Source organism: Miniopterus natalensis, chromosome 7, assembly GCF_054644295.1.
Source record: "Miniopterus natalensis isolate mMinNat1 chromosome 7, mMinNat1.hap1, whole genome shotgun sequence".
NCBI classification, from domain to species: domain Eukaryota; kingdom Metazoa; phylum Chordata; class Mammalia; order Chiroptera; family Miniopteridae; genus Miniopterus; species Miniopterus natalensis.
In genome coordinates this window covers 27,414,104-27,439,378 of record NC_142087.1, presented here as the reverse complement: position 1 = coordinate 27,439,378, position 25,275 = coordinate 27,414,104, and the positions used below count along the sequence as shown (strand labels likewise).

Here is a 25,275-nt window from a genome sequence, read left to right as displayed (position 1 = left end):
TTACCTGAGCTCTTGGGATGTGTTATGTGCAGTCATCATAACTAAGAAGTGGGTTTATTGCCCCACTCTGCCAGAGGGAACCAAGGTGCAGAGAGAAGTGCGTGGCTTGCTCAAGCCTCTGGCCAGTAAGTGGAGAGGAATTCACACCCAGACAAGTGCTCATGGCCCCAGCCACTGGGCTATCTAGTATCTTCCAACTTCCCAATTGCATTGTCACTAATTGCCAAGAATATTCTCACACAGCACTTTGAATTTGCATATCAACTAAAATTTACATGTTTCTCTCTAAATTTATTCAGACACTCTTCATCTCTGAAAAAAAGCAGGGTTTTCTTTTCTTAAATGAGCATGAAATTCAGTAGAAATTTTTTCTTTGCTTGGCTTATGTTTTGGTTAGCTACTGTGTATATCAGGATAGTCTAACTTTTTGTGGATTTTTAAAAAATTAATGCTACCCCTGAATTAAAAAGAAAAATTTTTTTAAATCATCTCCCAAACAGCTGCGGCTAAATCCCTAAGAATGTCATTTAAATGACTTTTAGACCTCTCTCTACCTTTGTCTTTCTTATATTTCTTCCATTCAGGCTTTTTCAACACCTTCAAACTGTGCAGCCCAGTGTCTGAGTGCTGTTATAACCATAGGAGCCTAAAGCGCCCCCCCCCCAGGGGAAAGGGAGGGCTCCTCCAGTGAACCCCCCTCTCAATACTTGGGGGAGAAAAGCGAGTGGGGAGGAGGGAAGGGGACTCCTTTCCGCTCCTGTCCTGCCGTGATCCACCTCTGCCCACTGAGGCCCACAGACAGCAGCTCTCTGGTTGGGTGCTAGGGACGTCTTGGCCATCCATCCAATTCCAATACTGTGTATCCATGGGCCCACCCAAGCTCAGCTCCTTGGGACCCCTTCCACCTAAGCATCAGCAGCAGTTCTGCAGCTCAGAGATTAGTGACCTTTCACACGTCCCACTCTGGTTTCCTTCCTGTTTGTTTCCTTATAAAAATGGTGATAACGTGAAAGATCCCAAAAGAAGCATCTTATGTAAATTTGTGCCAGTATATTTGAAAGTCCTTCTGCCAAGGAAAATTGGAATGTGAATTCTCAGTTAAAATGAGACTTAGTGTTCTGGCCACTTGATCGAATTCTGCTTTTGTTTATTTTTTATTTGCAAGTGAGCCTTAGCCCATATTAAAATGAGGGCAGAGCTGCCCTATTCATTCGGAAGAAGCATTTGGCCACTGAATGAAAAAAGCCAGGATCCATGTATAAATTATTCAGAAATTTGGTAAATAAATGTGCAAACTTCTAGCTGAGGCTATCGCTATTGCATTATTCAGCCCAGTAAAGAGAATTTAATTTAATGGATTTTCAGCAACATTGTTCAGCGATCAACAAAAGGCACACTGTCCTTTGCAAATAGCTGATTTTCCCGGGGCGTTCCGAGGACGGGGTGCTTGCGAACCCTAGGGTGGCTCGCTGATGCCACCGGAGTGCGACCACCTGGCGGTGAGGCTGCCGTCAGCTGCCAGGGAGGCCGGGCGGGAGGCCCAGGTGCTCGGCGCGCTCCGATTGCTGCGCGAATGAGCAGCGCGTTTGCCCAGCGCGGCGGGGCGGGGGTCCAAGACCGCTGCCAGCCGGGGGCCTGCTTGCTTCCCTGGTCTTGGCCGAGGGGCCCGAGGGGGCTTCTATTCAGAGCAGGTAACGGACAAAGCTCCCGGGCCTCCTGCTGCAGTTAGGAAGGAGAGAGAGACCTGTCGGCTGAGAACTGGGGACAGGGAGCCTGAGCACCGGTGCCTGCCTCTCCCTGCAGGCTGCGAGGCCCACGCGCAAAACTGCAAAAGAAATTCAAGAGGGGACCTGGGCCCCGAGTGGCCACTGGCTCTGAAAGCATGCTGGCTCCCATACGCTGCATAGCACCAAGTTGTCGCCGAGCGATAAACTTTGTTTAGGCCTGAATTCCATGGCAACCCAAACTCCCTGGTTCCCTTGATTACACTTAATAAAATGCTGGGCCAGGTCATTTCTCTTTCTCTTTCATCCATTATAAAGCCCCGCAAGCATCTATGTTTAACTAACCGAAGTAGTCCTCGCTCTGTGCTGTTGTTGATTCTCAGCAATTTTTTTTAAAGCGCGGCTACGCGTGCAGAGATACAAAAGAAAATTAGCATTATTTGACTTAAAAAATTTAATTAGGAAATAGGCATTACGGCCTTTCTAAAGGGTTTTGAATGTTAAATGGTTCGTTAAGTTCATGTTAATAGCAAAGTAAAGAGCACTTCCCCCCAAACAGCAAGGGGAAAAATTGCTCTCTCAACGCATTGATTTATTTCGTTTGCTAAGCACGGGAACCATGAAATGCTCCATCCACAGCAGCACATTAACTATGTGCAGAAGCAAAATTACAGTGGATGGTGCCTTGTACTTTGTACTTGCGGTGTGTACATTTCAATAGGCTGGAGGGAAAAACAAACTGTAGAAAGATCCTTTTATGAAATTAAATTACCTGTTTTGTGTTGCTCTGAAGCTGCATGTAGCCGTTGATTCAGAGGGGCTTAAAGTGTTGCCGGTAGCTTTTCTATTGGTTAATCCCACCTCCCCTCACCCCCAGGTCAGTACCATTAGAAAGAGATGAGAGAAATGTTTCCAGTTGGGTAGTCTGTCCAGTGGTACCTAACTGTGAAGGGTTCCCAGGATTGCTGGGAAGGACAAGTGTCAGATCTGCAGTCTTCTCAGTGCGTGATCCGGTGGCTGTCGGGCCTCCAGTAAGAATTGGGGAGAGTGACCCGCCAAGTCCGTCCAGTCTTCTAGCCTCAGTTTCCATGGTTTTGAAAAGGAACGGTAACTACAGTGGTGCATGAAAAGCCGTCAGTGCAAGGTCTGCTGCGGACAGTAGCAAATTAATGTAATTCCCTCCCTCCTTCCCGCAAGGTGGGTCTTTTCCAATGGAAACTTACTCATTACATGCCTTTCTTTCTAAGGGATTTATTTTTCAGACCCCATTTTACATAAGTGCTCTGCAAGAGTACTAAATCTGCAACAACTAAATTTACAAATATATATAAATTTAGTTTTTTCCAATGGCTATATTTATATATATAAATATATGTATATAAATATATATAAATATATAAATATAAATATATATAAATATAGCCGTTGGAAAAAAGAAAAAATATGTATACATACACACACACATATATTTCCCATCCTTTAGTCTCCCAGCATGGAATTCCTATCTTGGAATTTTGCTTTTGCTCAGTCAAGCTGGAGAGTCGTATTGGCAGCCCCCCTTGGCTCGGGATATAGATGTGAATCCTGCTCCCTGTTGCACCTCAGCATTGCCCACCTCTCCATGACTGTTTCCCCGCATGTAAGATAGGATGAAGGTAGTGCAGTCGTAGGGAGGTTGGATGCATTCAATGGTTAGTATGTGTGCATCGCTGAACCCTGCTGTTAGTGGTCCCTGGGGGCTCTCACCCTTACCTAGGCCTTTGAGGGCTGGGCTTTGGGCACACCCTAGAATTCAACAGGGACACTACAGGCAGGCAGGCCCATTGGGTCTGCAGAGTTTCTCAACCTTCCTTATGTCCTGGACGTCAGCCCTTCTCAGAATGTTTATAAATGCAGAAAGGAAAACACATAGGATTATAAAGTAAATCAGTTAGAGCGAATACCTTTGAAATCAAGTACCTATGTAGGAACATATGAACATTTTTATTCGTGCATTCAACTAAGCTGTGATGGCAGGTGTTATAATTGCTGTAATTCTGAGGCAGTGACGAGCAGAATCAGTATTTGAAGACATCGGCCACAACATGATGTGATACGAAAGTATCTGCAATTCTGCTGGTGTCATGTCACTGGTGGTACCACTGTGGTTCCTTGTCCATACTCACAATGGAAAGAATTGCTTAATTTCAGTTAGAGGATAGTGGAAATAAAGATGTAGTTTGTACATCCAAGTTCATGGATGCCTCGAATTCTAACCATCACATGAAGGAGATGCCTGGGGTCCACACACACAGATTAAGGAACACTCCTGGGGATTCACAAGAAACACAGAACCAGGAATGCCCTTTGCCCTGGCCTCACTGAATACTTGGAACTGGGATAAAAAGCTAGAGTCACTCGCTACAGCGTCCCTTCAGCCGGCCACCCCTGCCCCCGAAGGACTTGGTCTTGACGCCTATAGTGCAAGGCCTGCTGTGGTAGGCAATGGGGCAAAGTCCTGACTCAGACAAACCACAATCCCTGCCCTCAGGGAGCTTCCGCTCCAGTTGGCGGAGGCAGACAGTAAACAAGATGAGTCACTGAAATGCAGAGCACATGGGTGTGTGCTGAGTGTGGAAGAGAGCGGAGGGTCCAGATCAGGGTGCCTCTTGAGAAGGCAGCATCTGAGTAAAGACCTAAATGAGGTGAGGGAGGGGTCCCAGAAGAGCATTCCAGGGAGAGGACACAGAGAGGGCCCCAGAGGGCGCCTGGAGTATGGGGAGGGACAATGGAGGCTAGAGATGGTTGATGGCAAGGCCTCATGCGGCAGAGGGCCTTGCTCACAGCTTGGAGGGCTTTGTTTTTATGAGAGATGGGAGCATTGTAGGGACACCATTCCACGGGGACCCCAACCCCATGCTAGGTGTGGAGAGGCCAGCAGATCAGGCAGTGGGATAGTGCAATGATCTGGGGACAGGATGATGATGGCTTGTCCCAGGGGTGGCGTGCAGCGGTGAAAAGTGGTATGGGTCTAGATAGATTTAGATTTGCTACCAGGTAGAATGTGACATGTTAGAAGAAGTAGAGTCATGGTTGTCCTAAGTCACCAAATCTTTGGGACATTCAGTATAATTTATGGTCACTAGTCTGACTTAAGATCCTCATTTGCAAAATTAACTAGCATTTATTTAGCTAAAGTAAGTTACACATGTTTTATATTACACAAACAGGGTGGGGCAAAAGTAGGTTTGCAGTTGTATGTATGGAAAATAATACAATAATTAATAATAATACAAGAATAAACTCTATGTTTCGTGGGCTCATAACTGTAAACTGACTTTTGCCCCTCCCTGCACATTAACAGATGAGTTGTGAAATGTGCCCATTCTGCAGAGGAGGCCCTGGGTCTCGGGAGGGCAGGGAACTGGCCAAAGTCCCCGGGGCAGCATTGGGAACTCGTGCCTCTCGTCGGTTACCCAGAACTTGGTGTGTCACGTGCAGGAGGGTCAGGCATAGCTATCCAGATAGTAACTCTGGTCCCTTTCAGGGCCTCAGGCGTGACCCATCTTCTTTCCTAGAACCCAGCTCTCCTGATAAGGCCAGGGCTCTGTTCCTTCTATCTAGATGACTTGCTGCCTCTAGTTTTACGGCAGCAGAGTCAACAGTGTCAGCTTGTTGAAACCTTTGAGGGCCATCCAGGTGTTTGCCTCCCCGGGGGAAGGAAGCAGACAGCTGCCCTCGCCTGCCGGGCTGCTGTTTCCCTGCCTGTGCCCTGGCCCAGGCCAGCAGCTGGCTGCCTGACAAGGACACTCTGCCTCGTTGCTCATTTATTGCCATAGCACTTAAATGCACCTCCTCTACAAGCCACCAATTCCTTTTTCCTTCATTTTAGGAACTGTACTGGGAAGGGATAGATAAATAACACCTTTGAGGAAGGAAAGCTCAACCTCATTAAATTGTTTGGCTTAGTAGGGGTGGTATTTACAAATAGACTGAGGTCTTTTCAGACAACTCTTGCTGACCCATCTGTAAAGGTCTTGAGTTGATTTGGTGGGACGTGGAAGCACTAAGGATTCCAGTAGCTCTGCGGTTCCTCTGCCAGTTGGTTTGAAGTTCTGAGAGCACTGTGTGCTGGAGGTGCCTGGGCCCTGGCGAGCCCAGTAGCCCGTGGCCTGAGAAAGGAGGAGACGCGTCCACACGTGGGGCTGTGGCCCAGCAGACTCCAAGGGGAAATGTCTAGGGCCCGTGGGCTTTCAGAGTGATCAGTGAATGAGGTTGGACCATGTGAAATTGCTGCTTTTTTAGTTGAGAAATAAGCAGTTTTGCATGATTCAACCTAATATTGAATTCACCCCATTTTTAGAGTTCAGCAGCTACAGTATTTCTGGGATTGTTCATTTAAACAGAATTTAGAATAAGATATCTCCAAAAAGTGTTACCAGTCCTGTCCACAGATTGACTCTGACTCTTGTCCGTGTGAGTTGCATCCAGAGTGATCTCTGGGAAGTCCAGGGAATGCGGCTCCTGCCTGTGCCCCTGTCCCAGCATCGGGGTCCCTCATTTCACCACACTGGGACTTTGGGGCGGCCTTCTAACAACTCCTCCGTCAGCCCATCTCCCCCTTGGCTAAAAATGGTGCCCTGTCTCGTTGCATTAATATAAAACTGTGATTTAATGGAGCTGCTTTTGATCTATCAAGAAAATACACACCTAATTCAATTTTGCTATTTTTCCAGGAGTAAGTGTCCTAATTTGCAAGAGAATGATTTGATTATAATTTTAAGTAATACTGAAGTTATATTTTTAGTCCTAATGATGATATCAAGTGACTCTGTGAGGCTCAGAGGTGGAAAGTCCCAGAGAATTGTGTGAGTTGGGAATTTTATCTAACAGCACTCAGGGTTGCTTCTGTTGTAATATGACAAATATGTTTTAACCAGGATGAGTGGGATATCATCAGGGAACTTTGCATGTAAAATATAAAAGCAGGCAGTTTGCATTTGAAGTATAAAGTGGAATAATCCCAGAAAATAAAGGCATATAAAATCAAGACATAAATATCCATCATTTTTATCTATGCGTTTTGTTTTTAAAGTGTGTGTTATCATGAGAGAATTTCAAATTCTGATCTTTGTTCCTACTGGGACAGCCTCATTTATTTATTTCCTTCTTCATACCTCTTAAAAATGAAAATTTTCTACATACGCAAAGGTACCTGCTGAACTGTAGTGTAGATGCTGGATTTGTTGTCCAATGTCAGACTCAAGTGGGACTGAGTATCTGCTGAGCACCTGATGACAAATCTTCTCCAAATACAAAAGACCCCCCCAAAAACCCCTTTCTTCCCCCCTGCTGTGCCCCCTGAGCCAGATGTAGCCATAGCTCATGGGGAAACTTGCTCTCCTGTAACTGCCAGCCTGCGGGGTCATTGGCTCACACCATCTGGTATCAGGTTGAAAGCGGTGGTGGACACCGCAGCAGGTAAATGTTAACACCAGGGACACCAGAACATGAAGGACGGACATGGCCACCCTGCACTGTGGTGCAGGGGACACCAGCGACTGGAGGAGCCTGCCAGGGAGGGGTTAATGAAGGAATGAGGGACAGGGAGAGACCTTCACGTGGGTTAGGGCAGGATAGAAGGACTGGGTGCTGCAGAAGGCCGCAGAAACAGAAGACACACTCCAGTGGGATCCAGGGAAACAGTCACGCCCGTCCCTGCTCTGACCCACAGGAGTGTGTCCCACTGGCACAGCAGAGCTAGAGATGCTTGAAATGCAAGGGCTGAGTTTATTTAATTGTAAGGAGGAGAAACCTTTCACAGTTTTCCTTTCTCCTGAAGGTGTTGGATGACAGAGTCAGAGGGCATGGGAGAAAGATGCCCATTTCTTTCTTCCTGATGCCTTGAAAACACCAGCGAGCGGTGGGACTGGCTTTCGGTTAGTTGGGGTTACGCCGGCCTTTGTCTTCCAGGGAGAATCCTCACGTCTAGTGGCCAGGCCGTGGCTGAGAGCGGGGGCTCCAAAGTCAGGCTGCTGGGGTCTGAGTCCAGGGTCCGGAGCAAATACCTCTGCTCCCTGCTCTTTCGTCTCCTCCTCTGTCAAGGAGAATCGTAGTAGAAAGCGTATGAGGCAGTCGTGAGGATTAGATGAGATGTGGCTATAAGATGCTAGCGCAGTGCTGCGCCCCCGGAAAGCATTTGGTCAGTGTCCTTGGATCACTGTCTAAATATAGCCTGCGATCGCTGCCACAGGGTAGCAACACTCAGGATGCAAACTGATTTGTTTGCCACAGACAGACAGTTGCCCTGAACGGCTGTCAGAACAAGGACTCTTCCCTTGGGGTACGTTTGTAAAAGGGGGTCTGTGCACCCCGTTACACCGTATGTGTCTAAATGTGCAGCAGCCGTGCCTGGACCTCACGCTGGACCTCTCCCTAAGGCCTCTTCTGGTTCATTATCAGGAGTTTCCCCTCCTCACTGGAAGCTGGCATGGCACAGGAACCCGTGCCCACTTCGCGGGGTCCTCGCCCAGGGCACTTCAGCTGGGCACCGGTGAGGGAACAACTCTTTCTACCCTTCGTTGGAGGGCATTGCAAGGACACCTGATCGTCCACTTGAGCAGCTAGACCTCCATTAAGACAATTGTTTTTAGTAGAACTGCATGTATTTTCTTTGCACAGCCTAGAACTAAGATTCTGGGAGATTGTGGAACCCCACAGTTGGGTCCCTTATGAAACCAGTCATTCCAGCAGCTCTGGGGGAATTTTGTGACCAACCTTGAAAGCAAAGCATAAAAATTCCCTTCTACATTATTTAAGTGACTTTGGTATACTTCATAATCATCACTTTTTTTTTTTTTTTTTTTTACCTGACACTGACCCAAAGCCAGGACAGATGTAAAAGGAATAAAGAAGGTGCATTTTGCCCTCCAGCTGCTCAAAACCGCTTTCCCAGTCACAGCATTAACGAAACTGCTGTTCTCTGTGCTCATCTGGCCGTCTGGTTCACACAGGGACTGTGTCTGCGGACAGGCCTGGCCGTGCCTACGGACCGAGCAGCTCTTCACAGCGCTGCGTCCATGCCGTCCCCCCACTGTGCTCCTCAGCGTGACAGCTCAACCCTGTGTCCGCTTAGTGTAGCTTCTGCCCAAGAGAGCCGTTTGTATCACACGCTGGTTTTAATTGGCAGAAATCAGTTGCTTTAATATTAAATGGCAAACAGTTTTTCTGCCTCTGATCATGGAGAAGCTTTGTATTATTAGAATTCCCCCAACTTTCCAGCGAGGTTTCGATACTGTGCAGCAGTGTTTTGCTCTGACTGATGAGTCTGCGGGTGTATTGAGTTTCAGGTGTGGGTCAGCAGCGATGGTTTCACGTAGGTGTGCTGTGACGCCCTGTTTTGCCCGCTAGGCCAGCGTCTGAACAGGCCAGGGGAGGCCACCTGGCACCCTTCACATGAGCTGCTTTCCTTGGTTTCTAGGCCGCTTGCATTTGGTAAACCCCTAACTTTTCTCAGAGTTTCTTGTCATCTGATAATTTGGTATTAAGATGAACATCTTCCTGGAAAACTCATATGCTATTAAGCCTTTATAAAAAGATTATTTTCTATTTTTAGATATATCTGTATTTATTATTTTTAAATGGACTGAAAAAACTTAAATATAGCCCTGGCCAGGTGGCTCAGTTAGTTAGAGCATTGTCCCATGCACCAAAAGGTTGCGGGTTCGATTACCGGTCAGGGCACATACCTAGGTTTTGGGTTTGATCCCTGGTCCAGGCATGTACAGGAGGCAACCGATTGATCAGTGTTTCTCTCTCACATCAATGTTTCTCTCCCTTTCCATTCCTCTCTCTCTAAAATCAATAAAAACATACCCTTGAGTAAGGAATAAAAAGAGAACTTAAATATAGTTCAAATCTTATAAACGTCATAAAGAGGAATATTTCCCCATAATTATTTTTAGAAATTAAAACTCAAGAAAATCTATACAGAGCTTGGTGCAAATACTTTGGACCACAAAATTTTAATTCTGCCGTTCCTGAGCCTGGTCTGACTTCATCTGGGCCCAAAGGGTTGTCAGTGGCCAACAGTTGAGACTATTTTGAGAAAGCTATAAACAGAATATCTACCACATTTCTGTAACTATATTTTTTAGCTCCTAACATACCATGTCTTTGTGATGAATGAAAATCCGTGAAAGAAACAGTTCAGGTGACATTGACTCCCTCCTAGAAATCAAGGTATTGGCGTAAGAGAGGCAGGACTCTTAGGCTCTCATTTTGTTCATATCGATTCATCACTTCTTGGGTCATTTTCATCAGCAAAGCAGCCCACGGAATCTTTGCTCAGTCGTTCAGCAGTGCGTTTCTAGATGGAAATAGGCTGAACGACTGATTTTCTTGTCACTTACGTTTTTCCTGATGTGAGACGTAGAGTGACAGTGTCACGGGGCCCTTTCTCACTTGGTGATTTACAGAGAGTGAGATGCACTAGGAGACTTGGAGAAGATGGAAATGGAGAATGCTGTAATTAAGGGTGTGCTCCATCACAAATCAGTCCCCTGGGAAGACCGGGTTTGAGCATTTCTGATAAAATACAGATGTAACCCATCGCACCCTTGGAGCAGCTCAGACCCTGAGAGGGACCCGCCTTCCGTGCCCTGTGCTAGACGGGCATGGGGACCTGAGTGCAGGCCTTCTCCAAAGTCTGTCACCTAATAGCCTGAAGAAAATCGATTTTTTTCCATTTCCACTTACTCTTATTTCCTCAGAATTATTCTTAAGCTTGGTTATTTGGGTCTTTTCTCCTATAGTATCAGTAGTGGACTGTTTTCCTCTCCAGGAGTCTCATTAGGGTTTAAAACCTAATCCAATATCTTATACCTGTGTCTTTAACTCCCTTTTCCCAAACACCCATTTTTTTTTGGTTACGTTGTTCAGTAGAATCACCCTCTCTATCCATTACCAGGCCGTGACATTTACTTGGAATGATTCGTTTATATGGAGTCTTAAACAGTACTAGAATGTAAATTTGCATTATATTGAAAGACAAACAGAATCTTTGTAAAAGTGATATGTGGCTTTAGGCTGTGACTGGCATCTGTTCCTGTCTTGACTATTACGGAATTTCATCCATTTATTTAGGATTATTAGATGCCAACCCAGCCCACCCCTGGAGTGTCTGCCGGGTGGCACACCAGGGACAAGGTTAAGGAGATGGAAGAGTATCGAAGCAGAGGCCTCTCCTCCCAGAAGTGCCTCCCGCAGGCTCCGCGGCATGGCTCCCACCCGGACCCCCTCCACCTTCCTCCCTGCTCTCTGACTTCTGCGCCCTCTGAAGTGGGCGGGAGGGACTTCCCAGCACTGTATTCCCCCCCCCCCCCAGGGTCATCTTTAAACCAGACTCACGGCTCTTTATCTCCAGCCCAGGCCTCCCTGCTGAGGCACCATCATCACCCCCCCAGTGCTTGTCCACAGACGTCCCTGTAGCCCATCAGCCCCGCCTCACCCATCCCTTCTCCTCAGGTCCCGCTTCGGTAGCATCTGCACCCTTCATCTTGTCACCTGCACCCTGATCCCTGGACTTTTGTCCCACCTCTGCCTTCTCTCACCAAGAGTGAGCACCTCATGCCCCCGGGTCTGCCCCCCGGCAACCCTGCACTGACGCCTGCTCTTCCCTCCCTCCGCTTGCTTCCCTGAGGCCCATGTCACCTCTCCTCTCTTGCCTCCCTCTAGTTTCTGGCTTCTGTTCCTCTCGTCTCCCTCCCTTCCAGGCCCTCTCACAGCCCCCCCATTATCTCACCCTCAGCGACTCCCAGGTGCTACAGGCCTGTTGCTTCTCCTGCCGTGGCCCGTTTGCTGTCTGGCCTGCACCACTCTGCACCCCCGGGGATCACACCACCCTCTGGATCACTCTCGGGGTTGCCTACCACCCGCGTGTGGTGGGTTTGTGTCTGTCTTTCCAGACCGTCTGTGAATGCCCTGAGGGACAGCACTGCCTCTTTCACGTTGCTCCCTCCGGCTCCTGGAACAGTCCCTGGCACATGGTCTGCTCCTCTTCAGGTGTCTTCCAAGAATAAATGATCCAGCACCAGTACCTGGAGGGCTTTCCCTCTGCCGGGCCACCTTCCCGTTTGTTCGGGAGTGTGGTCAGTGCGGACCTTTTCATTGGAAGACCTTCCCCAGGATGCATAGTGTGTACTGCGCACCAGCAGGCTTTGGGGGAGACAGCTTTTTATTGAGGTCTAATTCACATGCCATAAAACTCAACCCTTCACGTGTGCGATACAGTGGTTTTTAGTATATTCACCAGATTGTTCCACTTTCATCATTCTCCAATTCCAGAACATTTCATCACCCCAGAAGGAAGTCTCCCACCCATTAGTAGCCACTCCTTGTTCCCCTTGGGCCCCCAGCCCTGCCAACCACGAATTTCTTTTCTGTCAGGATAAATAAAACAAAACCTTTAGAGGTATTTTTATCCTGGACATTTATATAAATGGATTCACACAGTATGTGGCCTTTTGTGACTGGCTTTTTTCCCTTAATATGTTTTTAAGGCTCATGGATGTTGTAGCGTGCTCAGCATTTCATTCCTTTTTGTGACTGCGCTATATTTCGTCCTGTGCACATGTCACATTCTATCCGTTTGTTCATCGGTTTGTGGACAGTTGGGTTTCCACTTGTTGACTATTGTGAATAATGCTGCTGTGAGCGTCGTGTACAAGTTTTTGTGTGAACATATATTTTCAGTTCTCTCGGGGGAGGTTTGCTGGGTCGTATGTCTGACTTTTTTGAGAACGTGCTAAACTCTCTTGCACAGTTGATACGCCATTTCACATTCCCACCAGCAAGGTACGAGGATTTCAGTCTCTCCGCATCCTCGCCAGCCCTCTCTGCTCGTCCTTGCCCTTTGATGATAACCGTCCTACTGGGTGCGAGGCAGGCTCATTGTGGTTTTGATTCCATTTCCCTATTGACTAATGTCATTGAGCATCTTGTCATGTGTCGGTCATGTGCATATCTTCTTTGGAGAAACGTTTATGCAAATCCTCTGCCCATTTTTTAATTGGGTTGTGCTTTTATTGCTGAGTTATGAGTTCATTACATATTCTGTATATGAGACCCTTATCAGGGGTCTCATAAGATTTGCAAATACATATTCTTCTTCATTCTGTGGGTCATCTCTTTACTTTCTTGATAGAGCCCCTTGAAGTACGAAAGTATTTCATTGTGATGAAGTCCAGTTTTCCTGTTTTTTCCTTTGGTTGCTTAGGCTTTCGGTGTCATATCTAAAACCAGTAGGCATTTTAAAACTTTACCCTTTGATCACTGTTCACAAAATTCCCCCCGAATGAAAACCTGTTACCATCTACTGCATTCCCCAGTCCCGAAGCTACTGGTAGTGGGGCCAACAGAAGATACCAGCTCATTAATTTCCTCGTTTTATAAAATATTCCTAGCCGTTTCTTCTCTGAGCTCAGAATCTGTGCCACTTTTGGCTCACCCTTTTGCTCGGCTTGAAATGTACCTACGGACGTATTTTAAACATTCGCTTCAGGGTAGCATTCCTCGATCCTCGGGTGCCTTAAACAATCTCATTCTCACCAGATTTCTGTGAGTTCAGTACCTGTCCTTGGCTGAGGAACGTTCCCGCTCTCTTGTCTATAATGCTCTGCACTCTTTCTCACCTAAGGGCGGCTGCTTCTCCCCTGCCTCTGCTCCATCTCCCCTCCCTTCCACATCCGGCACATCAGCCAGCATGGCCCTTTTCCTGTCAACTGTACCTCCTGCCCGCTCTTGCCACCCTTTGGCTCTAGTCACCTTTCACCTCCTGAAACACCCTACAGAGGTGATTAGCAAGGATCCAGGCAAGAGGGGCTTCAGGGGTTAAAAAAAAAAAAAAGCAATTTGCAATATAGACTCTTTCAAGCAGTTCTGTTTTTCCCTTGATTAAAACAACCAAAAAACAAAAACAAAAAACCAACCTGGAATTATTCCAAGGTAGAAGTTATTCCGAGATAGAAGTTTAAAACTACTAAATGGGCAGGCAGCAAACACAGAGCCTGAATAAGTAAAAAGTAATTGAATGAACTAATTGTTATTTTCATGAATTTATAAAGTCAGCACCATCTGTGGGTATAGATGCAGCTTAAAGCCACAGACTCATGATTCAGTTGCAGGTGGATTTTTAAACCCATGCAGATTTAAGCCAATCAGTTTATCTTCATTTGGAGTATAGCCCCAAACCTTGCATGAAATCTTAAAATTAATTCCATGTATAATTCAAGATATTGGCTGCAGGCGGTAAAGGTCAGAAGCCCTGGGATTCTAGCCCCGGTTGCACCACTGAGGAACTGGGACCCCTGGAAATCACCTGAACTCTGAGCTTCCGTGTCCTGATCTGTAACCTGGAGACCACAGGCCTCGCCCCGGCTCATGAAGCTGCAGTGGTGGAGCCTGACAGACATGCCCCTTGGCTTATCCTTCACATTCTTTCTGGAAGACAGACCCGTAAGCCCGTATGAAAGGGGGTGGGAGGAGCAGGCAGTGCACATTCATCGTGCTTCTCTTGTGTGCTGGAACCTGGGTCGATGCTTCCTATGATTGCATCTAATCCTCTCGGCAGCCCCGAGAGCAGATGTCAGCGTCTCCGCTTTACACATAAGACAACCGAGGCTGGGGGGTTGGAGCAGCTGGCCCCGGGTCCCCTAGCTGTTGAGGGAGGGGCTGGAATCCAGACCTAGACCCATCTTCCTCCAAAAAGCAAGCTCCTTCCTGTTACCTGCTGCTGCCATTTCTAAAGATTAAAACAAATTGCTATCAGAATAAAGTTGGGGGGGTTGGATTTGGATTCTCAGGCTCTTGCAACCCAGCAGAGTGTGTCTTGAAGGTCTCAGAAAGTTCTCTTGGACGTTTTGATAAAATGTAACCAGTGAAGACAGATGGCCTCTTTATTCAAGAAGAGGAATATCGATAACTGATAAAAATTCTGGGGTGGGGGGTGGGTACGGGGTAGAAGGGGTCAATGGGGGGGGGAGAGGACATCTGTAATTCTTTCAACAATAAAGATAAATTTTTAAAAAAACTTATGTGAAAATGTAGACAGAATGAGTCACCAAAGAAACTAAAAAATAACCAGAAATCAAGATGGGTTTCTAGTTAGTAAGTTGAATGTTCTCTGAATTGAGTAATTAAGGGGAAAATTGCTGTTTAAAAAAGTACTTTACCATGTGTGGTTTTTAGTGAGATAATAATTCAGAATAGAATGTAAGTTGCACACATGTCAGTGGCCTTTTAAAGAGAATAGAAGGGCATTGGTTAGTGTTGAGACGGGAGTTGGACTTGTGACCAGGAGCCTCTTTAGCCACCTGCTTTTAGTCAGAGGTCACTGGCCGTCCACTGCCCAGCGTGAGTTCATCATTTAGTTCACATCTTAACATGTCTTACACGTGAGAAAATCCTTATAAGCTTTTGATATCTGAGTTACAAATGCCTTTTATTTTTTTTGATAGAAAGCAGCCAGCATGGAAGCCCTAAGGGTGCTAGGTAAGAAAATGTCAGGTGATCCTGCTCCTAATTGCCCTTGCTAGCAGTTCCACTGACTCAGTTACAATCCGGAGCTACGTTGTTTAAAGCTTCTAAAGGAAATTATTTTTGGCGCCCACGAGCTCCTTGGCTGTCTAACTGCTGCCCTAGTTGTCAGAGGGATGTTTGTTTTCACTTTGTCATGATGTTGACATGACCTGGCTTGGACCACGAGTGAAAATGCATTGGACGACCTGGTCTCACCCCATCCCCTAACGGAGGTTTGTCTAGATGACAGAACCCACTGTGGCACTGTTACGGCTCCTGCAGCAGCCCAGGACCGGCCTGGGGGGTGAGGGGGGCGACATGTGACAGTTGGGGCATAAATGGTGAGATCAAGAACCTTCTCTGAAGTAAAGATTCTCTAGTTCCCAGTTCTGGAAGTGCCTTTTAGTGCTGTCTCCCATGGGGCCTCACTTTAGGAATCAGACCGTCACTGTTCCTTGAATCAGAGAATCTCACAACGTGATGTTACCCCCCGGAGCTGTAGTGCTAGCCTTGCTCTCAGCCTTGACAAGGACTCATGACAGTCGGATGGTGTCGTGCAGGGTGAGGATGACGGGCTGCTGTCTGGGGTCAGTTTATATGGGATTGCACACAGCATCCTTTTGCAGTTTTGACTGTGAGCTCGATTTACGTAGCAGACACGCTTCCAAGAGAGCAGATTTAGCCAAATGCATTCGCATTTCTGTTTCGTTCACCATTGTCCCGGGTACTGTATGTGGATGTGTTGGACACAGTGGGGCCTTGCGGGAAACAGCAGGACGATTCCAGGCCGAGCATGACAGGTCTTTAGAGGGACGCACCTGCTCTAACCCAGGCCCACAAGCAAACTGGGGGCTGAAAAGAGGCTCCATGAATTGAGTGTTGACAGCGGGCCATGGCTGTCTGAAGGCTCAGGTGGTTGTCAGCCATAAGTTTAGCTTAGCTCTTTGAGTAATTTGTCACGCCTCACTCGGCCCCTGCTGGGCCAGCACGTGCCAGCTTAGTGTCAGAGAGCCTGTTCACCAGACGGCCACTCAGGCCCAACGTCCTGCTGTTCCCCAGACCAGCGGCTTGCTGGGGCCGTGCACGGAGCCCGAGCCACGGCAACAGCCAAGCACTGTGCAGAATAAGCGTGTTCATAATGAGACATGAACAGCATCCGCGGGTCCCTCCAGAGCTGGGCCTGAGCGGGCGCGTGTCGCTGAGGAAGTTTGGCAGCCTGTTCGTTAGTTAAGGTGAGTCACCAGGAGCCCCGCCTGCCATCCAAGAGCCAGTCCAGGCTCATGCTTACAGGCCTGGGACTGTTATGATCATCTGTATAAAAGATCACAAGTCATCAGAAATCTTGAATCTCATATTCCCTTTTTAAAGCTGTGTAGAGAAAGCCTAAAGAGAAACTCTAGAATAGTACTGCCCAGCAGAGCTCTCCACGGTCACGGGCATGTTCTGTGTAACCCCGAGTTGGAAACCCAAGCCACAGTCTGCTCCTGGGTGCTTAAAATACAGCCAGTGGGACAGAGGAACTGAATTTCTGTTCTTTATCTTAATTTTAACTTACACTGAGATAGCCACGTGTGACTCATGGCTGCTGTCCTGTGCTGCACAGCCCTGGGCTTCCTCAGGTCCCTGGTGTTGTGAAAACCTCTGAATGTAGTCAGAGGAGGAAGAGCCTGCACTGAGAAATCGCTGTGCATGCTCTGCCAAAAGGCAGCAGAAAAATATTTTCCCACTTTAAAACACATGCTCCGTCAGCAGCTCATCGGAAGGGCATAACTGTCACCAGCTTACATTTTTAAAGAGGCCATCTCGGCAGTACAGTGGGAAATGCTAGAATCACTTGTTCTTCCGGCGCGACACACAGTAAACTGATGGTGATCCGCATTCCCTGTGTTCCTGGAAAATTAGCATGATTTCCAGAATGACTGAAACACGCCTTTTGACTCTGGGGTTGATGAAGAGGAAAGGGGAAATGAGACATCATGCCGACTTCCCCGAGTGTTAATTCACAAAGTCGTATGTGCGGCGCCTCCATCCGCAGGCGGATTGTTCCGACGTTATCCTGTTATTGGAAGCGCCTGATTCACCTTCCGAGGAAACAGAAGTCACACACAAAAGGGGAAGATTTGCTTTCTGCCCTGTGAAAGGCGGCCACACGCAGGGGTCCTATTAAGACAGCTGGGAAGTTGCTTCAGCGTGTTACGCTTGTAAGTTTTATTGGTGACTGGTTTTTGATTACACATCTGAATGCGTGTGTTCCAGACTGCAATTTAATTAAAAGGCAGTAGTCTTTTTTTGTTTTTTTAATTATTGCCTTGTGCACAACTTATTAGTTCTTATTTTCTAATGCTCATAGCCTACCTTGGCTCTCAGATCGGCAGAGCACACCTCCTGGCCTTCCCTCTTTCCAGTGCCACGCGTTTGCTTATTTTTTTAGAAGTGTGCACCACCATTTTATCACTAACTCTTGCTTTAGTTGTGTAATAATTTTGCCAGTGGGCTGAAAAGAACATTTTATCAGCGAACTAGGGAGGCAAAATCCAGTGTTGTCCCTCAGTGGTCAGTGGAAAGAGATGCTGCTATCATCAGTGTCTCTGTTTTTGTTCGTTTGGCTCCATCTCAGGGATCTTTTGATGTGATTCTGTAACTGTGGGTGCACATACTTTTTGTTGATACTTGTGTTGGATGCAGTTAAAATCTAAGAGAAACTTAGGTCTCAAAATCAGAATTCTATTATTGTGACTAACGCTTCATTTTCTGACAGATGTTAATGAACTTGCAAGGTAATTTCCCCCCGCAAAACATAAAAGTTGCCTAATTCTGTAAAACAAAGTGAACTGTGTCCTTGTCATGCGGGCCCGTTCTGCACATGCATTTGTTTCCTTAACCGACCGCTGCAGCTACGAAGAGCGAGCTCTCTATCTCGAAGCCATAATTCAGAACCACCGCGAAGTGATGACATTCGAGGATTTCGCAGCCCAGGTCTTTTCTCCGTCTCCCAGCTACTCCCTCGGTGGCGCGGGTGAGTGTCTGCATTATCCTTCCCTCTCGTGCTCGAGACGCACTCGAGCAGCAGCTGTACACCTGTTTTTCACAGATAAATGCCTGCAAATTTAAGAAGAGCCTTCTCCCCCTGAATCAGCTAATGAATATCAAAAGGAGTGATGACATTCATTTTAATTTGCTTTGTATCCGAGCTGTTCCCTCTGTCCCTCTCTCCGGCTATCCTGTTAACCCCCAGATCTAGCGAGGTTAATGAACTTTTCTCAGTAATGTGCGCAGGTTCATTCAGGAGTGTGGGTTTCTTGCTGAGCCAGGAATAATGCTGTTTAAAAGCGACGCCCCGGTCGGTGCCTACTTATCAAAAGAGAGTCCCTCACAGTCGAAGCCGTTGCTACTAATGCTAAATGGGGATTACGCTGCCGAGATGCTCGAGATACTCGGGTCAGGGATTAATGCGGGAGAGATGGAAGGACCGCGTCCCCGGGTCCATCATTACAGGAGGGCGGCTCGCGAGCTTTCTCTCTGGAGTGGCCTGTGTCACATGGACCAGCCGCCGGCCAGAGCAGCACCTGGTGTGGAACCTGTTCAGAAACTGGCTCACAATCACTCTCATTCATTAGGCAAATGGAAAACTTCAAAAGTATCCATGAATGTTCTTGTTTCTAGGCTTTACTCTTTTTACATTAACAATTTTGGGGGGAAATGTGTACTGCCACTTAAAATGATTGTATGATTACTGTGGGGGGTGTGTGTGTTTTTTCAAAGAATAGAATTGCTTATAAATTTCCGCATGCAGTTACAGATTAATTGCCTTTCAGAGAGTAAGTGGGATGTTTAGTGAGTGCATGTTGAAATTCTCAATGAAGGGCTCCCTTCTTCCACTCCTGTGGGCACAACTGCTGGAGCGCTTAATAGATTCTAACCTGTGTCAGTTGCCTCTGAGCACCGTCGTACTTCTCCTGTTCTGACTTGTTAACAAATATCTTACACACAAAGTGGAGAAAAATTAAATTCAGTGAAATAAATCACTCACAAATAAAATCAGCCATGCATCATTGTTTAACATCGCTGGCTTCAGTCCTTGCCGCTCCCAGCTTTGTTGGGAGATAAGAGGGAGCGGCTTGGGCTCGCTCGGGAGCCAGGAGCAGCAGGCAGAAGGCCTGGGAGATAAGCAGGCTGGCCGAGGTGGCGGAGCCGCGCGATTTACATAATCACGCCTCCGCTTCCTGGTGAGGCGTCAAGGAACACAGGGATGGCCTCTATTGATCTTTGTTGAACCGGAATACTAAACAACATGAGAAAAGCTTATAACTTAAAGCTTTGATTCATGTTTCCTACATTAAAAAAGTGGAACAGCTGTGAATTGAATTCTTTTATACACTCTGCCAACATTCTATCTAAAACCAAAAAAAAACAACAGCAGCAATCAGTTTCAAGGGAAGTGAAGCTTTCATACCCAGTCTAGGTAGAGGTTTAAAACTGTTTCTTATTTTTGGTGGAAGCACATGAAGGATCTATAGCAAAGCTAATTTTTTAAAGATAACATTCTGCTTCAGTGCTTTTTTTTTTAACTCTTGAGAAAGCCTTTTGTTTCTTAAAATTAAAGAAATTAAATAATAAGATGTTTACATTCACCAATTCAACTGTTACTTTCTTAAGGCTCTTGAGTATTGAAACCAATATTGATGAACTTTATTTTCTAAGTATATTTTAGCCTCTATATAAATTCGATTTTTCCCCCGAAAGTTTATGCTTACTTAAACCAATTTAAATAAGTTAGCGCGTAGGTAGCATCTTAAGTGAGACTCTAGGAGTAATTCGGGGTTTTTAGGACCTGCAGTTTGGAGAAGTTTGCTGACAAGCTTCTCCAAGAACATCCAGTTTGTCAAAGTCACTTAGCAGGTAAAGGTTCTGACAGCTCAGAAGTATGGGCACTGGGACTGGTACAAAAGGGACCTGAAACCAAAGGCGGGATATCAAGTCAAATTCTGGGCCTTTCTTTTTCAAGTTCTTTACATCAGTATCACGTTTCATGATGTTTGGGGTTTAGGGTATTTGGTGCCAAGTGGTAAAAATCTTTATATCGCTCTCACACCAAGCCATGGGTGCGGCTTAAGGCTGGGCCTGAGGCCCCGTTCCAGCGCTGTGTGCGGTGCCCACCGGTGATTGAGGGGGATGCAGGCCGCCTGCTCTGAGCTGAAGTTGGGGGAGCGGTTCCGAGCCACGCCCCCTTCTGCCGGGCGGCTCTGCTTCTGAGGCATCCCTACCCCTTCTGTTACCACTTCTACAGATGGAAACACTTTCCAGTTATTCACGGTGCTTTTTATTATCTTGGGACAAGTGCAGTCAAACCCAGATGCGCCGAGCAGCTTAAACTGAGAAATCGGGGTGTGATGTCTGCGCCTCCGAGCAGCCAGCCGGCTGGAGAAACTGACCCGAGCGAGCGAGCGAGTGGCTGCAGCTCGGGGCAGCCGGGCCGGGCCCCGCTCACGTGGACACGCGCAGCCCGAGGAGGGGCGCGGGCTCTCCGCGTCCTTGCCGCCAGGGCTTTGCTGTGAGCACGGAGGGAGAGTCACCCGAACGCTGCTCATTCCGCACTGGCTTTGCAGCCCCAGCAGCCCCGTGTCTAGAGGGAAGGGCCCTGGTGTCGGCTTTTAAGTCCAGGCTGTAAGTAAGAGGTGGGCTAAGGGGGAGGCGCCTGTGCCAGGAGGCCTCTGTCGGGACGTGCCCGCTCCTCGCTCTCCCTGCCCCAGTGCCCTTGCTTGTCACTCAGGGCAGCATAGACGGTCACGGCGGCCAAGGGCGAGCCTCTGCTCATGATTCACTGTCAACCGCAGATGCGATGGATGCAGGGCCTTTTGTCGTTTGGCTCATAGGTGGGGGCTCATTTTTTTTTAAAAAGAGGTTTTTTAAAAAAACCTATTTTGCCAGTCCAAAAATGTTATTTTAAAATGCCACACACCTCATATATATATATATATATGTATATATGTGTGTGTGTGTGTATATATATATATATATTCCACCGCCCACTAGTTTTAGCAATGCCCACAGCATAATTGGGATTTGAGCTTTTTCACTTAGCCCTGTCATTTGCATTCCTTTTGATTCCTTCCTTATTGGCCAGCAATTTCTAAGTGGTAAGTGGTAGCCAGTGTGAAAATATTGGTTGCAGTTAACACACACGCATGAGTGTGTGTTTGTGTATATATGTCCACGTGTGTGTGTGTATATGTTTGATGCATGTATATATGTGCATTTCACGCACACACACACATTGGGGTGAGAGACTAAGTTTGTGTTTCCAAGCACGCTTCCAAGGAAGGGGGGCCAGCAGGGAGGCCTCTAAAGGGTTAACTGGAATGGGCCCCTCGCTGCTGGGAGGGACTGAGGTAATCGCTGCAGCTCACAGCCAAGTGCATCTGTTCACCATGAGGTCATTCTTCTGCATGCTAATGACTTGGAAAATCAAGTCTGATGCTTGACGTTATCAGAAAGGATATAAATAGTGCAAAGCTTTACTTTTTGGAAGCTAAACCGAAATGAGAAAAATTAAACGTTAACTTGGACTTAAGAGATTTTTTCTTTTCCTAGAACTGCTTTAAAGATTATGTCTGGGCCTTAAAATCTGAGAGGAATCCACTTGTGTCTGTTGATAAATGATCCCCAAGTTACTGTTACAGATACAGCTGACAATTTGGTAATTGAGGACTATAGGTATGTCTGACTTAACATCTTACTTTAAGAATTTCCAAGTGCTTTGGTCAGAAGGTGATCAAGATGGATTTTTCTCAAAGAACGTCTAAAGCCGAGAAAAAGGAGTGGTTCTTCCCAATACAAGACCTGACTGTGTTTGCTAAAGATGCCAGCACTGTTTGTGGTCCTTTCTACTTTAATTTTGCTATAGGGAGCCAGCAGAGGGAGCACAGATCTTTGTTTATTTGTTAGCCCTACATAAAAACAACATGTGATTTCTCCAAGACATGCTCAGAAACACTTCCTCCTTCATGATAGGCTAGATTGCAGAGGCCCCAGGATCTAGGAACAAGTGGGAGAAAACTCCTCACTAGGCACCATCAGATTCTGCCCCTTTTAATGTAGGTCATTTTTGGAGCTTAAAGCAGATTAGTCTAAGTTGGTTTTAGGACTCTGCTTCCTCTGCTTCTATTGTACAAAGCTTCAAATTTCCATTGTTCAAGCTCAGAAATTGCACAGGTGCCCTCTTAGAGAGGTTTGTTATACTCACCTACCTCACAGAAAAGGTGAGGTCTTGTAAATTTTTTTCTGCAACAAAATCATTATATTAAGTTCACAGAAACTATCAGAAGACAGTAGGTCTATCTCTTAGCAGCCTGTCTCCTAGTCGGAGAGGCGCAAGCAAGGGCCAGGACACGTGAAAATGTTGGCCCCATACCCACCCCGTGGGACAGTCCCATAAGTCAGAGCCACGGCTGCTGGCATATTAATACCAGTCAAAGACCAGGGCTGAAGCTCAGAACTTCATTCAGGTAATCCAGAAGTTACCTTTCGATGCAAGTTCTCTCATGGCACTGTCTGCTCAGGACCTGAGGCTGCCCCCTCCACGCCCTCAGGTTGTCTGCAGCTGAGCAAGTACAGCCACACACCCTGCAAACAGCGGACCGCCCTGCATGCATGTTCCTCCCACCCCAGTAAGGCCTCCCAGCCCCAGCCCAAATCTTCCTTCCCCATAACTGGCTCAGTCCTGACCCCCTTTGCATGTGACATTTTTTAAAAACTTAAAATGCATTCTTGAAAATACAGTGAAGCACCATAGGCGTTTTGAACCACCCACAATCCCATTGCTTGGCTGCAGCAGCGCATGATCACCTGCGAAGCCGTAGGAATCTGGGTGCTGCGTCTCTACACCAGACATTTAGATTTCCTGGTCAGGGCTGTGGTCTGGCCCTGGGGACCTTCTTTTAAAAACTCCTGAGGGCGTTTTAATATGCAAGCAGAACTGAATCAAAGCCTCCCGGTTATGTTTGGGTCCTCACATTAGTGCCATCCTCACTTGTCATTACTTATATCTTCATTTTTCTTAGCCTGTGAAAGTCGTTGTCCCGTGAGTGTGTTTCTTCTATCTAAATAGACTGCACATCCCTTAGAGAATGATGTATATCATTTCTTTCTTACAACGTAAGCAGAAGGAGTGGAATAGAAATGCAGACAGAAGGCAGTCAAGCCGTTGCTTTAAGCCATACAGGTGTGTCTCCAAACCACAGACGTGTGTTGGGCCTGATGCAAGATGCAGAACAAACCCCTGTAATTGTGACCCACCTGTCCCCGTCCCTTCCTGGCCTCCTAGTGAAAGTGGACTAGTGATAAGCCATGTGGTCAAAGCTGCCGTGGAGAAAGCCTGGTTAAGCCGCAGGCTGGGCGATGCCGTTTGAGTAACTGGCACTGGGTTCGGGACGCCTTTGTAAATGTTACCGAGGGTTTTAAAGAGAATTCTCAGTTGCCCTGTTTAGCACCACATTTTGCCTTGTGCTTACTCTTCCCTTTTTCCTCTTAAAACTATTTTACTCTCCTCAGCATCGTCTTTGGAAGAGGGAAGAGAGAGATGAGACATTTGTCCCACTGAATCTGATAGAAAACTGGCACTCCCTGTCACATGTCACCGTCTCTGAATCGGCCCTCCCCTCCCTTCCCCTTGGCAGCTGCCACCAAGGAGGGCACTGTCAGGCCTTTTAAGGGCTCCAGAGACCTTGTGCTCTGCCTTTCCTTCCTGCTGGAGCTTCGAGGCTCGTTAGGGAAAAGCAGGTACTCGCAAACCACCAAAAATGACTAATGATTAATAAGCCCCGATTAGTTAGCTCCAAACCGTAACCACATGTTAAAAAGAGAGAGTCAAAAGGGAAAAACAGCCAGCCAGTGGCTTGCAGTTGGGCTGACATCTCCCTGAGTTGGGCCGTGCCGTCTGCCTTGTGAGCCTGGGAGGTGATGAGAACTTGCCTCAGTGTGATAGATGTTCTCCTACGCACCCTGCCCATCGGGCTTTAACTGTCTCATATTGTCTGCGAATTAAGACGCCTGAGACCTGGAAGGCCCCAGACAAGAAGGGTGTAAAGGCTCCTGAATGTCGGAAGAGAAGGGAGGAAGGAAGGACTCCTTTCAGAGCCGGTGGGGGACACACCTCCCCCAGGGCCTTGCAGAGGTCGGGGGTCTTCACAGGTTTCCAGAACCAGAAAGGACCTGAGAGGACTCAGTCTGAAGTGCTGACATTACATTTAATCTGTTCCTTTGGAAGAAGTGAGGACGCTGCTTTTTCTGTGAATCGCTGAGTTGGTTTCGCTCTGGTTCCTCGGTCCTTGCAGGGTTTTAAGCGCCTCACTGCTAATTACGGCTCCGGGGACACTTCAGCAGTTGCCAAGAGATGGCCGGCAGGTACTAAGAATTTTTCTCCGAGACAGTTTTTGGAAATGACTCCTAATTAAAGCTTATTTGAAATGACCTTGAGGATTTGTTTCAGAAGAACCTGGAGCATCTGACCCAGGTCCACACTCCCGGGGACCGGTGCTGTGGCCCGTCCTTCCCGCTCTAGTCGGCGGAACGCGCCGCCCGGCGGCGGGTTCCGGGAAGACTCGATGGCTTCGCTTGATTTTCTGTTTAGCAGAAACCAGAGCAAAGCAGAGGCCAAATGGGGCAGTTAGGTCAGCTGACCGAAGAAGAAAGACTAGTTTATATTCTTTATAACCAGGAACTTAAACCTCTAAGCAGCATAATAAAGAGAAAAGCTGGTTCTTTTTCCCCATTAGCCTTTAACGTCCTCAGAAGGCTGAAAGAAGTCCCTTAAAAATGGGAAACATGCCAGTCAACTTTGTTATACAAGATACCTGAAGTGTTTACAGCATTGACACGGGCAAAGTTCCTTTCTCAGTCCTGAGGAACCCACGAGCGGCACCGTGAAGAATGCCAAGAAAAATAGGCAGAAGCCTGCTTTTCCACCACTTCCAGAACAGACCATAAAATCCCAGGCACA

General features: G+C 47.2%; 1 protein-coding gene across 1 annotated transcript in view; it reads left to right on the top strand.

The window, feature by feature from the left end:
• Positions 1-25,275, top strand: part of RALGAPA2 (Ral GTPase activating protein catalytic subunit alpha 2) — a 225,136-nt gene that overhangs the window by 186,029 nt on the left and 13,832 nt on the right. Inside the window, exon 38 of the mRNA XM_087818894.1 lies at positions 18,173-18,294. Coding sequence (XP_087675020.1) covers positions 18,173-18,294 — 122 coding nt within the window. The remainder of the gene's footprint in view (positions 1-18,172; positions 18,295-25,275) is intronic.